The sequence below is a fragment of the Haliotis asinina genome, chromosome 3 (assembly GCF_037392515.1).
Source record: "Haliotis asinina isolate JCU_RB_2024 chromosome 3, JCU_Hal_asi_v2, whole genome shotgun sequence".
Lineage (NCBI taxonomy): Eukaryota > Metazoa > Mollusca > Gastropoda > Lepetellida > Haliotidae > Haliotis > Haliotis asinina.
The window spans coordinates 79726832-79738423 of NC_090282.1; the positions used below are offsets into that span (position 1 = coordinate 79726832).

The window sequence follows — 11592 nt, forward strand, 5'->3', positions numbered from 1 at the left end:
GATATGCATTGTCAAGCTTACCAGACATATCATGCGTGACACGTCAGGTGTAGTGTAAATATATTTCACCAAGTTAGGTTCAGTGTCGGATGCATCATGGCACGTTAACTCGAACACACATATAACCATCACGTGTTGTTTATAGGAATCACTACGGCTTCTTGTTGTAACTGACAACCTTACCCCCTCTCTCTCTCCCTCCTCCTCCACCCCCACTCCCGCTGGCGCCACCACGCTTGTCACGGCGATGATGCGAACCACATGTGCTGGTGCTTCCAGTGCCGCGCCAATACATGCACACAGAAGCTTCTCCCTCAGCCCGGGGGTCACTGCCGCCATTACAAACCGGTGCTTCAACATTTTCCTGTTCACGTTCCAGTCTTTTCGGCTGATGGGTGAAGGATATTCTACACAGATTCTCCACATAGTGAACTAAGTTTCACAAATCTCATCTGTTATTAACATGTCAGGTAGATATGAGGAGTAGTTAAGGACGTTGAACATCCAAGAGAAGCCCTTACTGTCAATTATAGCAAAACACATAAGTGCGTTATTATTGCACTGCTAATTCATATACGCATATGTCCGTTGTACAGGCGACATGCTTCTGCATAATGAATTAAGTACTCACTTAACCACAATATGTTCTACACCATTTCATTAAAAGTTTTTAATTACAAAACATTATTTCTGTTATATCAATTACGTTTTTAACAGAGTGATCAGTGTCATTTGTTCCATACCATCTGAACAATAATTCCTTCATATATTTGTCAAAATGTGTTCGTGAACTTGCAAGCAGATATATTATGTCTGTAGATAAAATAAATGACAAATGTCTGTTGAGGCGAGAGGCGCATCCTTCCATATTAAATTTATTTCCATGTCTCGACAAATATAAGAATGGTCATATGTTTTTAACCTTACCACAAGTGGAGGAAAGGTGTAGATTGTAGATTGACTTTGTACATCTTGACGATGACCACACTGAGCTATATATTTCTTACCCAGAATCATTAGGCAAACCGAAAGACTTTCAGGAACCGGGATGGAATAAACAGAAACTAGTTGAAATCAAATTGGGAAATCATCAGTTGTTGGAGACAGCTGCTGTATCGTACATCAGGCTTCATGCAATAATCATGATTGAAATTAGAGGCAATTTCCCCTAAACTGTCCCTTGATGTACGTTTTATCTTCACGTGCATGCATCCCATCACGCCCGACCTGCCATAGGCACCCCACTTCTCATCCCCTCCCAATCTCACCCCACCGCCCTGACCCTCCTCACCCCGTCCTCCCTCCCCTCCCCGCCCGACCCACCATCCCGTCTTTGCAGACCCTCTAATGACCACACGGCGATCATGGTGGCCATCTGTTTTGTCTGTCAACCACTGACCACTGCATGTGGTGTTCCTCGTTACGTTTCTTGTAACCTCTGTCATCCGTAGCGTTTCTTCAATAAACGGGGGTAGATAAGGGGTTCTACAAGTTAGACGTCATTATGTAACCTGTAGTGTGTCGAAGTTGTAGACACGTATGTGGCTGACACTGCTCTTTGCAGTATCTCAGTCAACAGCGAAGTTTTCATATGAAGGTGAACCAACAAGGACGGGAAACCGATGTACCTCTCCATTCACCAAAATGACGCATATGGAATTGGGGATACGGAATGATGTGTATTGGTACACTCAGAGGAAGGGGATATCACGAACTGTGGCAAACACAGGAAGTGTGTATCATGTGTTGTGTCATTGAGAGGAAGGTGATATCATGTTTTGTGTCAATGAGAGGAAAGGGTTGCATGTAGTGTTTCATTGAGAGGAAGGGGTACCATGTATTGTATCAATGAGAGGAAGGGGTATCATGTAGTGTGTCAATGATAGGCATGTAAAGTTTCATTGAGAAGAAGTGGTACCATGTATTGCATCAATGAGAGGAAGGGGTGTCGTGTAGTGTGTCAATGAGAGGAAGGGGCATCGTGTGTAGTGTCAGTCAGGGGAAGATGAGACCATGCTTGGCAATCGGAAGGTGTTATCATGTAATAGGGTAAAGAGGGAATATCATGTATTGTGTCAGTCATTGAGAAAAATGTCATGTCATGGGGCAATCATGCAGAAGGGTGTAATGTGGCAGTCATGGAGAAAGATGCCACATAATGTGGCAGTCATGGAGAAAGATGCCATATAATGTGGCAATCATGGATAAGGATGACATGGAATGTGGAGAAGGATGCCGTGTGTTGTGGCAATCATGGAGCGGAAGGTCATGTAACGTGGAGATGGATGTCATGTAATGTGGCAGTCATGGAGAGTGATGGCATGTAATGTGGCAATCATGGAGAGGAATGTTATGTTATGTTACGAAGGATGTCATGCAGAAGGCAATAACGTGTATCGAGGCTTATAGTACAATGTATTTTCAACAGTTGTGTACACCATGTAGAATTAATGTGAACTAATCATAAATCTTTTGTTTACTAATATTTAAAACGTAGAAGAGAACACGCCATTGTAGAAATATATGCAGAATGCGTTTTAAACGAAAATATCTGCAAGTGTTGTAAAGTTACCTACATTATATTACCGTCACACAACCCCAACCTATCCAAAACAAGACAACCACAGTCCCCATTCTCTTTACCTAATACGGCCTTGTAATTACTTTGATACGAACTGCTGTAGCAACAGTCTCTGAAAGGAAAATGTTTTGCAGAAAAAAGTTTTTAAATTAAATTGAAACACAATAAGTAGCCGATATGGTTTCTTCATTCTTGAAGCTAGATATGCCACGCATTATATACATGTACTGGACAAAATAAGTTAGGGATATTGGTATTTCTATGACTGATATTTTATCAGTGTCTCAATAAATAAATAGATGAATGTCAGCATGGATATGCATATGTTGAAGGTCTGAAATGAAAAGAATAAAATGGATTCTCTTTGCACAAACCTCAAAGGAAATGATTACTGTTTGATAATATCTTGAAATGTCAACTTAGAGTATAATATTATTAGCAACTTTCCTTATAAATGTCCTAAGACTTAGCAGTAACAAGGATGGAATGACAGTTCATCCGGCGACTCACCATTCAGTTTAGCCCAATACTAAAAGCTAAATTGTTTCTATTAGAGACCATCAAACAAATAATAATTTATTTTATGGTAAGTATTCATATTTTATTTCATGGAAAATGCAGCTGAGTTAATATAACTCTCATCGCCGAGGCTCCTTTTGAATAGCGTTGATGTGATATGTATGGAAAGTTATTTCTTTGAGGAAAATAATATATATGATACAAATTGAAAAAAAACTTCTATGTATTTGTTCTGAAATATTGCATTGAGGATACCTAATAATCCGTTTGTTAACTTCGGTTTAAACCCGTTTGTTAACTTCGGTTTAACAATGCTTAAAAAAGATATTTACATGATTTAGCTACATTTAAAGTATGGACGTTAGTAATCCAAGACTGATGTGTTTGTAATCTCTATATTCAGTGTTACCATGGAAACGCGGCATCCTAGAGGGCGCGGTAATCGGAGGAGTCCAGTTTCAGACATATGGGACTTATCTTGCCGCCGCTTTGCTGCTCGAAGCAAACTCATTCCGGAATAACTGAAGATGTCAGCATCTGCTAAGAACGCTGCAGCATTCTGGAATGGTTCTCAAACTAGAATTCAGTTTGGGGGATATTTTCGGAAAAGTGTCGGCCATTTTGAAGCTTCGTATCATATACTCAAAAGTTTGTGAAGTTTGTAAAGACGGATACAGGGAGATACTTGATTGACATTGTGAGTATTTGTTTCTCGAAATGAACAGTGCGTTGTGGTTGTACAGCTTCTATATATTTGTGTTTTTAGAATCTCTCGCGCTATAGATTATGGTCTGTATGACATGTGCAGGCGATGATTCACACTGTCAGGATGAGACTGGAAATGAGTGTATTGTTTTTACACCATTCCCTGACAAAGAAATTAACATTATTGCGTTTTACCTTGCCATTAGGAATATTAGAGATTTAGAGTTAATGAAAGTAGCAGTTTATTTACGTAAATTCCATCAATATTACAGATGCAAAAACATGGTATCCAACTTGGACCTATACCTACATCTTAATGCAGGTGATGACGTCTGTAACAATCATAGTGATGACAGTCCACTTCATAATTCAGTGTAAAGTGTTTCTGTGTTTGTATCCGTTTGTGAGTACAGACCCAAGCAATGAATACAGGAAATGATATGACGATATTTACATGCGCACATACAATCACAATGACAAGACGATTTCTAATATACATCACACGGCCAACTAGCCTTTGAAGCACGAAGTGTCGTGGAACTCTTAAACTTCAAGAAGTAATGTAAAATAAATCATAGACAATACAACAACAGACAAGAGAATGGCTACAGTCACAGGTAGGCAAGGTTGGTACAACGCACCTAATGGGGTGCCTTAATTAGCTAATACAGTGCCCTCTTCAAATTCATTCATACCTATAACCCATATAAACTATATCAAATAACCTTTGAATTGCTAAATATATTAGCAATTATGTGTTATGTACACATTTATGATTTTCAAGCTTATTTGGAATTGATTATTTTATGTGATTTTTCGACGTGTCTATATCATAGTTTATGTATGAAAGATATGTGATTCATGAAAGGGAGAGTCATATTTAGCTGCTTGAAACAGCTATGACATACAAAAGAACGCCAAGCTTCACTGCTGGAAAACACTGATCTCCCCCCCCCCCTCTCTCTCTCTCTCCACACACACATGCACACACACACACACACACTCTCTCTCTCTCTCTCACACACACACAGCGTGTCAGACGTCTTATAATGACATATAGCATCTACACACAGAAGATGTATCTAACTCTATGGAATTACGGACATCATACCGATATAAAAGACACTGTTTTTAAACAGTGATATCACATATACACGAAAGTCAAGCGTTTCTGCTTGAAATCGTGACAGCAGATACAAAGAACGACTGGATGCATGGAAACAGTGGTATTACACAAACACAAGACTAGATGCTGGACGAGGTAACTGAGAGGCATATAGAAGTTAGTTTTCAAGTCTTCGTCAGGTGAATGAAACATTCGGAAGCCCAGAAATGTTCTGTATACAATAACGAAGAAGTTGACATCCATAATATTTTGCCTTATGATTGAAAACCAACTTCTTATTGATGTCAAATTCTTCTTTATTGTGTGCACAATGTTTCATGGCTTTTCGTGCCCATTTGTTAGGTGACTGAAACATTCACGAGCCCAGTGACGTTGTGTATACCAAAAAAGATTAAGTTGACATCCATATTATTTTGTTTTATGACTGATTGACATTACAATGGAATCACAACACGTATATCATCGGTACATCGTTATAATAATTGTGAATTTATCATGCGCCATTTCCATGTCGAAGACACATGATCAAAGAGCTAACACATAATCTGATTATTATTGCCCCAGATAACCCAAGCTGCATCGATAGTTAATGGACACAAGACCATCGCATGTGTCATACACCAGATAGTCATACATTGTTGTCAGGACGATACAACATGTGGTTAACACACGGAGTTTATTTATCGACATTTCTAGCCGCCAGTCACACCTTGGGAACTGTGTTGTGAGTAGGACTGTATGGGATATAAACAACTGTTTGCTGCATTACTACTCAGACGGTACACGTGGAAATCCGCTTAACAAAATGCAGCACCACCAACTTCGTACACTGTCTCAAAACAATGCGCTAGCAAATGCTGATGACACACACTAGAACAGTGAAAGGACATAATTTATACCGTACATTGTCAGATAAAATTGTACAACACGTTTCGGGAGGGGATGGGATTATTTTGTGTGTTTAAAGCCGCAATATTCCAGTTATATGAAGGCAAAATATTCCAACTATATGAAGGCGGTCTGAAGATATTCCAACCTGAACAAGGAAGTCAAATAACAGACACCTTAAGCGTAGGTTTGTTGAATACGCTATGATGTTTCAAATGCTTGGTTGACACATGGCATTGTTGCATAGATAGATGCTCACGCTGCTGCTCACTGGATTTTCTGGTCCAGACCCGATTATTTACAGGCCGCCTTATAACTGGAATATTGCCATGTAAGGCCTTAAACTAAACTCACTCATTCACACCATTTCAACGTGGTAACTATCGATAATTTGCTTTGATGGTGTATGATGGCATACCAAAATTTTGATCTTGTGCAATAACACAGCATTATGCCCTGGTCAAAGTATTAGTGTAAACGCAAGACCCAGATACCTGCAGACACAGCATATATAATTCACCCCTTAAAGAGCAACTGACAAAGATGTTCACCTTTGTGGGATACCATGTGTACTGCTTTGCCAAAGTCTATGTTTATACTAGTACTTCACAAAAACTCTCAAGCATATCAATCCTCTTCGTTATAACAGAGCCACGGTATCAGATATATCAAACACATCTTTTGCAAAGAAAGGAGCTGCAAAACGTGAAAATTTACTTGAAATAAATTTTCCACCATTGTTAGTGATCATATTAGGTACAATCTACAATAGAAAGTGAGATCAGTTTTACTCCGCACTCAGCAATATTCCTGCTATATGGTGGCGGTCTGAAAATAGTCGAGTCAGACAATGCAGTGACCATGTGGGTTAGCATCGATCTACTTAACTTGGTTATGATGACTTGTGTCAAGTCTGCGAGCCTGACCACCCGATCCCGTTAATTGCCCTTTTTTGACATGTAAGGTTACTGAAGATCACTTCCAACCCAGACCTTCACGGGTGAGATGCTTTATGAATATAACAAATAATAAACAAATATTAACATGCACTGCTGACTGGTGCCAGTAGTACACCTAAGGCACTTTCGTCACAAATTCTTTGTCCGGACACAAGCGCAATGATTGACTATTGACAGAAATTTTGAAATTTTCATGACGTATCAACCAGTAAATCTGTCAAAGCTAATCTTATGCCCTTTCATAAGTATTTATTCATACATGCCATTGACTTTCCTCCACAGCTGTCAACCTACCAAGATGTCCAGTACACGCACCAAGAAGTCCAAACGGACTCGAACCCAGCGCTATACATCCAATGTATTCGCTATGTTCGACCAAGCCCAGATCCAGGAGTTTAAGGTAGGTGGTACACCAAACAGGTCACTTATTCGTGAAGAATAAAAAATCTGATCATGAAAAGAAAACAATGTTTTTTGTTTTGTTTTGTTTTGGTATTTTTTGTTTTGTTTGGTTTTGTTTGTTTGGTTTTGTTTCAATATAGCTGTCAGTCATTAAACGCTGACAGCGAGAACGATTTGCATTCGGTTCAATCGGCACAATACCTGTATACATACCTGTGTGTGAATATCTGAAACCTGCAACATTTCTGCATCAGTTATCTTTAGCGTTCCCGTTCCCAATTTCCAGTGACATCATACCCCATCTACATTCATTGCACCTGATACTCTTGTTGATAATTTGTTGATGGTGCGCATATTCATAATAAGGGTCACTCACCATGGATATGTAATAACCTTCGAGATATATATTGTATAAGTGTTAAGCTAGACTGGATATCCGGAGTGTATATTTCAGCCGACAAGAACAACCTTTCTGTATTGTATATCATGTGTGATATTCAGAGTTGTGAGGAAGCACAGCTTTCCATTAATTACTCTGTAGGACACAGTTCGATGTATATACTCTCCAATTCTCGCATTTTCGAAATTGTATCATCTATCGCATTCTCGCATTTCTAAAATTGTTTACATTCTCGCTTTCTCGAATTTGTACATTCCTTCGCATTTCTCGCATTTTTTGAAGTTATATATTCCCCCATATTCCCCTGATTTCTGATGTAACTATACTCTGGAGGAATACAGAGCCTTCTAATAATGCAATGTTCAGAGCCCGTTTCTGGAGTCTCCCCCCGATCATCCTATGCTGACAGTTGTATTTACTTCACGCTCAGGAGGCATTCAATATGATCGACCAGAACCGTGATGGTTATATTGACAAGGACGACCTGCTAGAGATGCTCACGTCCCTCGGGAAGGACCCCTCCGATGCAGACCTTGATGTCATGATCAACATGGCGCCAGGGCCCATCAACTTTACCATGTTCCTCACGCTGTTTGGAGAGAGACTGAACGGCACAGACCCTGAAGACGTCATTAAAAACGCATTCGCTTGCTTTGATGAAAAGAACGCAGGTAAGAGTCTATGCGGAAACGGTACCACATATATCTGATTAATGTTGAATATTATCTGTGAGTTAACATCTCATGTGTTTTGTTGAGATATTTCACGGAAAAAGTTGATATCAAACATATCCGTTACATCATTTGAACATTCAGTTGTCAGTCTCAACTGGTTGTTGTTCAACATTCCCATTCTGATTCATTCTCGTCACTAAGCGTCCGAGTGATTGATATCACAAGCACGGCAGTGTGCTATCTAACCAGGAATCCACTAAGGGTTCATACAATGTACCTCCCATTAATGTATATCTTCATCGAAAGACTGTAACCATGACCAAAGCTTTACTCTGAAACCACACAGTCTGGAAAACTGTGATTCCGGACGAACGGTTCTCTGAATATCAGTAAATGGTAAAAGGACATTAATCTATTTCAATCAATCGTTACATTTGTGGATCCAAAATGTGCATGGAATGATAACGTTTATTGTAAGATGAAATGATATGTAAAGATCCACGAAGCATAAATCAATCCTTGTGTCCTCTTGTGCATGTTAATCTGGAAAACGAAGACTAGGAAAAATTAAGATTTTCTTTGGACTTACCAACAAGATTGATAACGAACTACTTATAATCGTATTTGTTGACTCAACGATTTGTATAAACATTATATCCTAATACTGATAATAATCCGACATTGTCTTTTACTTTTATATAATTTGATATGGGAACAGTGGCTTGCTTTGGTCTCCACAATGCCATAACTTAGAACGAATGATTACACGAGTTGTCTCCCCTAGGCTACATTCCCGAGGAGTATCTGCGCGAATGCCTGACGACAATGGGCGACAGATGGACTGACGACATGGTGGACGACCTCCTCCACGGCGCCCCCATCACCGACGGCAAATTTGACTACGCCGAGTTCACCCGGATGCTCAAACACGGTGCCAAGGAGAAAGATGAAGATGAGGTCCCGGACGAACCAATCGAATCGTCTGCCCTCACCAAAGCTAAAGCGTGATGACTGTGATTCTCTGTTCGGATGTGATTGGGCGAATGGTCCATGTTTGCGAGACGTTTATACATGGTCTGTGTCTTCTGAGGGGCTCGTTCTGTTGACCTGATTCCATTATATACCGACATAATATATATCTCTAGTGTACCGTATTAGTGCATTTTTAGGTGCGTGAACATTTTTTTCAGGGTTTGAGTATATATAACACTTGTTTCTATTTATGCTTATAAACTGTCTTCCGCAATGTAACCCCTAAGGCATAATTGAGGACAGACTCTTGGTTGTGACGTCGCGTTTCGATTCAAAGGTAACGGTAGCACTATTTGTACATGCAGCGTGCGTATGTGTGCTGACAACTGTCAGCTCTAGGTAAACTTTTTGCAACCTGGGTATTTTACCCAGGATTCCTGTAATTAGTGGGTAATACTGATCTTCAGAAAATTTCCGATACCCACCCGTTTTAGAATTTGGGTATTTTTTGTGTCAGTATTTTTTAAAGAAATATTTGAAAAGATAACTTTGACAAATTGTTTGTACTTCAGCCGTGCATAGGGTTGTTGTTGTATAAGAATTACGATAAAGTGAATCCTTAACACGACGAGCGATTTCATTGGATGTTCTTTTCAAAAGAACGAATTAAGATGAGTGTTACAAACATAACTTGATGCGTTTGCGCGAACGTTTCTTTCTGTAATTGATAAAGTGTACTGTTACACGATGAAATTCGTTCGATAATCTAACAGATCCACTCGTGGCATTTGGCATTGAGCTATGTCTTTCTGTTATACATTCTTTGTCACTAGTTAGTCAGGGTACGCAACAACTAACAAGAGCATTTCTGTAATTTCCTTTGCATATTTGGGACGCTGCGGATACATTTTAGTGCGTATTTTGGAAATATCAATGCGTATTTTACGCAGATAAGCAGCTTATCTAGACGTCTGTGTTAGATTCCATTGTAATTATATACCGCGGTATATTGGTGCTAAAAGTATGTCTCCTTGTAGGACACAAATCACTGGAGTGAAAAAAGGCTTTATGCTGGATGTACATGACCTCACGGTTGTCACAGCAAGACAACGAAGATCAGTAATGCTCTTGTGTCTCTTATGTCAAACAACATATGACTGGCATCGCGTGTCTTTCTCGACCTTTCACCTGACACATTTGACAATATTACTCGTGGTTGCGCCACTCATTCAAGTATCAATGTTGGCAGATCAGTGGAGGAAGTAAAACACCAGGTGTCCTTCTTTCCCGTGATAAACAGTCAGGATTTCATATATAACCCATGTGTCTAGCTATATATGTTGTGATACTCCTTTCCGCACAATATGCCCATGCTATACCTCACTGCACCATGTCTTTGGTTGCATATTATCGATATGTTTTCATAATAGGTTTTCATATTTGTCGTCATATATTGGTTTCATTTTTTACAGATTAAATTTTATGTTTTGTGCACAGCATCCGCCACACAGTGTTGAATAACACATTCACCACACGATTTAACACACTGGTGATATTTATGTGTTGTAGATCTGTTTACAGCCGTTATATTTCTAGTTGAGCTGTTTTGAATAGTTTCAGTATTTAAACGTACAGAATCAGACTGATATCAAGGTTGTTGTAGGCAACTTAGCATTAGTCTTGGCTTGAATTCTTTTATGAATAATTCCTAAGATTTCTCTGAGTGTTTAAATTACAAAAATATAACGTAAAACGTTTGCTTAACCCAACCTCCATCTAGATGAAATATCTGAAAAAACGAAGTACTTGTAATACGAAATTTGTGGAGATGTTCCCGATTCTTCCATGGTTGGTGATCTGTCACCCACTCATCTTTATACATTACAACCTTTTTGTATATATCATTTGGGCATTACGACCACCTCTAAATAAAGAAACCCCAAAACCTGATATGTGTTTGTTTAATGGTGATTATTCGGTTGCATGACGTCATCGAATTCCGATTAGAAACAAGCGTCTATAATTTTTGTAGGAGTTTGTAATTAGTGTTAATGTAGTTATGCACATTCTTCTACTGATATAGTCATCTACTGGTACACACGCATGGGTGTACAATGGTATATGGTCTATCTCGTACACTAGTCTGTCATATTGACACTGATATATCCACGAAAGCCCACGCGAGATGGTCAAGGTATCTGAATAGGAATCAGTGAGTGAGTTTCGTTTTACACCGCACTTAGCAATATTCCTGCTTTATGGCGGCAGTCTGTAAATAATCGGGCCTGGACTAGACAATCCATCGACCAACATCATGAGCATCGATCTGCGCAGTTGGGAACCGATGACACCTGCCAACCAAGTCA

General features: G+C 39.4%; 1 protein-coding gene across 1 annotated transcript; it reads left to right on the forward strand.

The window, feature by feature from the left end:
- The first annotated feature begins 3695 nt into the window (after positions 1–3695).
- Positions 3696–11174, forward strand: LOC137277125 (myosin regulatory light chain 12A-like). The gene is made up of 4 exons (XM_067808794.1): positions 3696–3797; positions 7061–7178; positions 8011–8251; positions 9039–11174. Exons 2-4 carry the CDS (start codon positions 7077–7079, stop codon positions 9260–9262), a joined length of 567 nt encoding a protein of 188 aa, XP_067664895.1. The 5' UTR covers positions 3696–3797; positions 7061–7076; the 3' UTR covers positions 9263–11174.
- The last annotated feature ends 418 nt before the right edge of the window (positions 11175–11592 follow it).

Excerpts from the sequence above, each read along its gene's own strand:
- LOC137277125 (XM_067808794.1), top strand. The coding sequence starts at position 7,077 with ATGTCCAGTACACGCACCAAGAAGTCCAAACGGACTCGAACCCAGCGC. Across the intron at positions 7,179-8,010 it reads CCCAGATCCAGGAGTTTAAG|GAGGCATTCAATATGATCGA; the intron begins GTAGGTGGTACA and ends CTTCACGCTCAG. Across the intron at positions 8,252-9,038 it reads CTTTGATGAAAAGAACGCAG|GCTACATTCCCGAGGAGTAT; the intron begins GTAAGAGTCTAT and ends TGTCTCCCCTAG.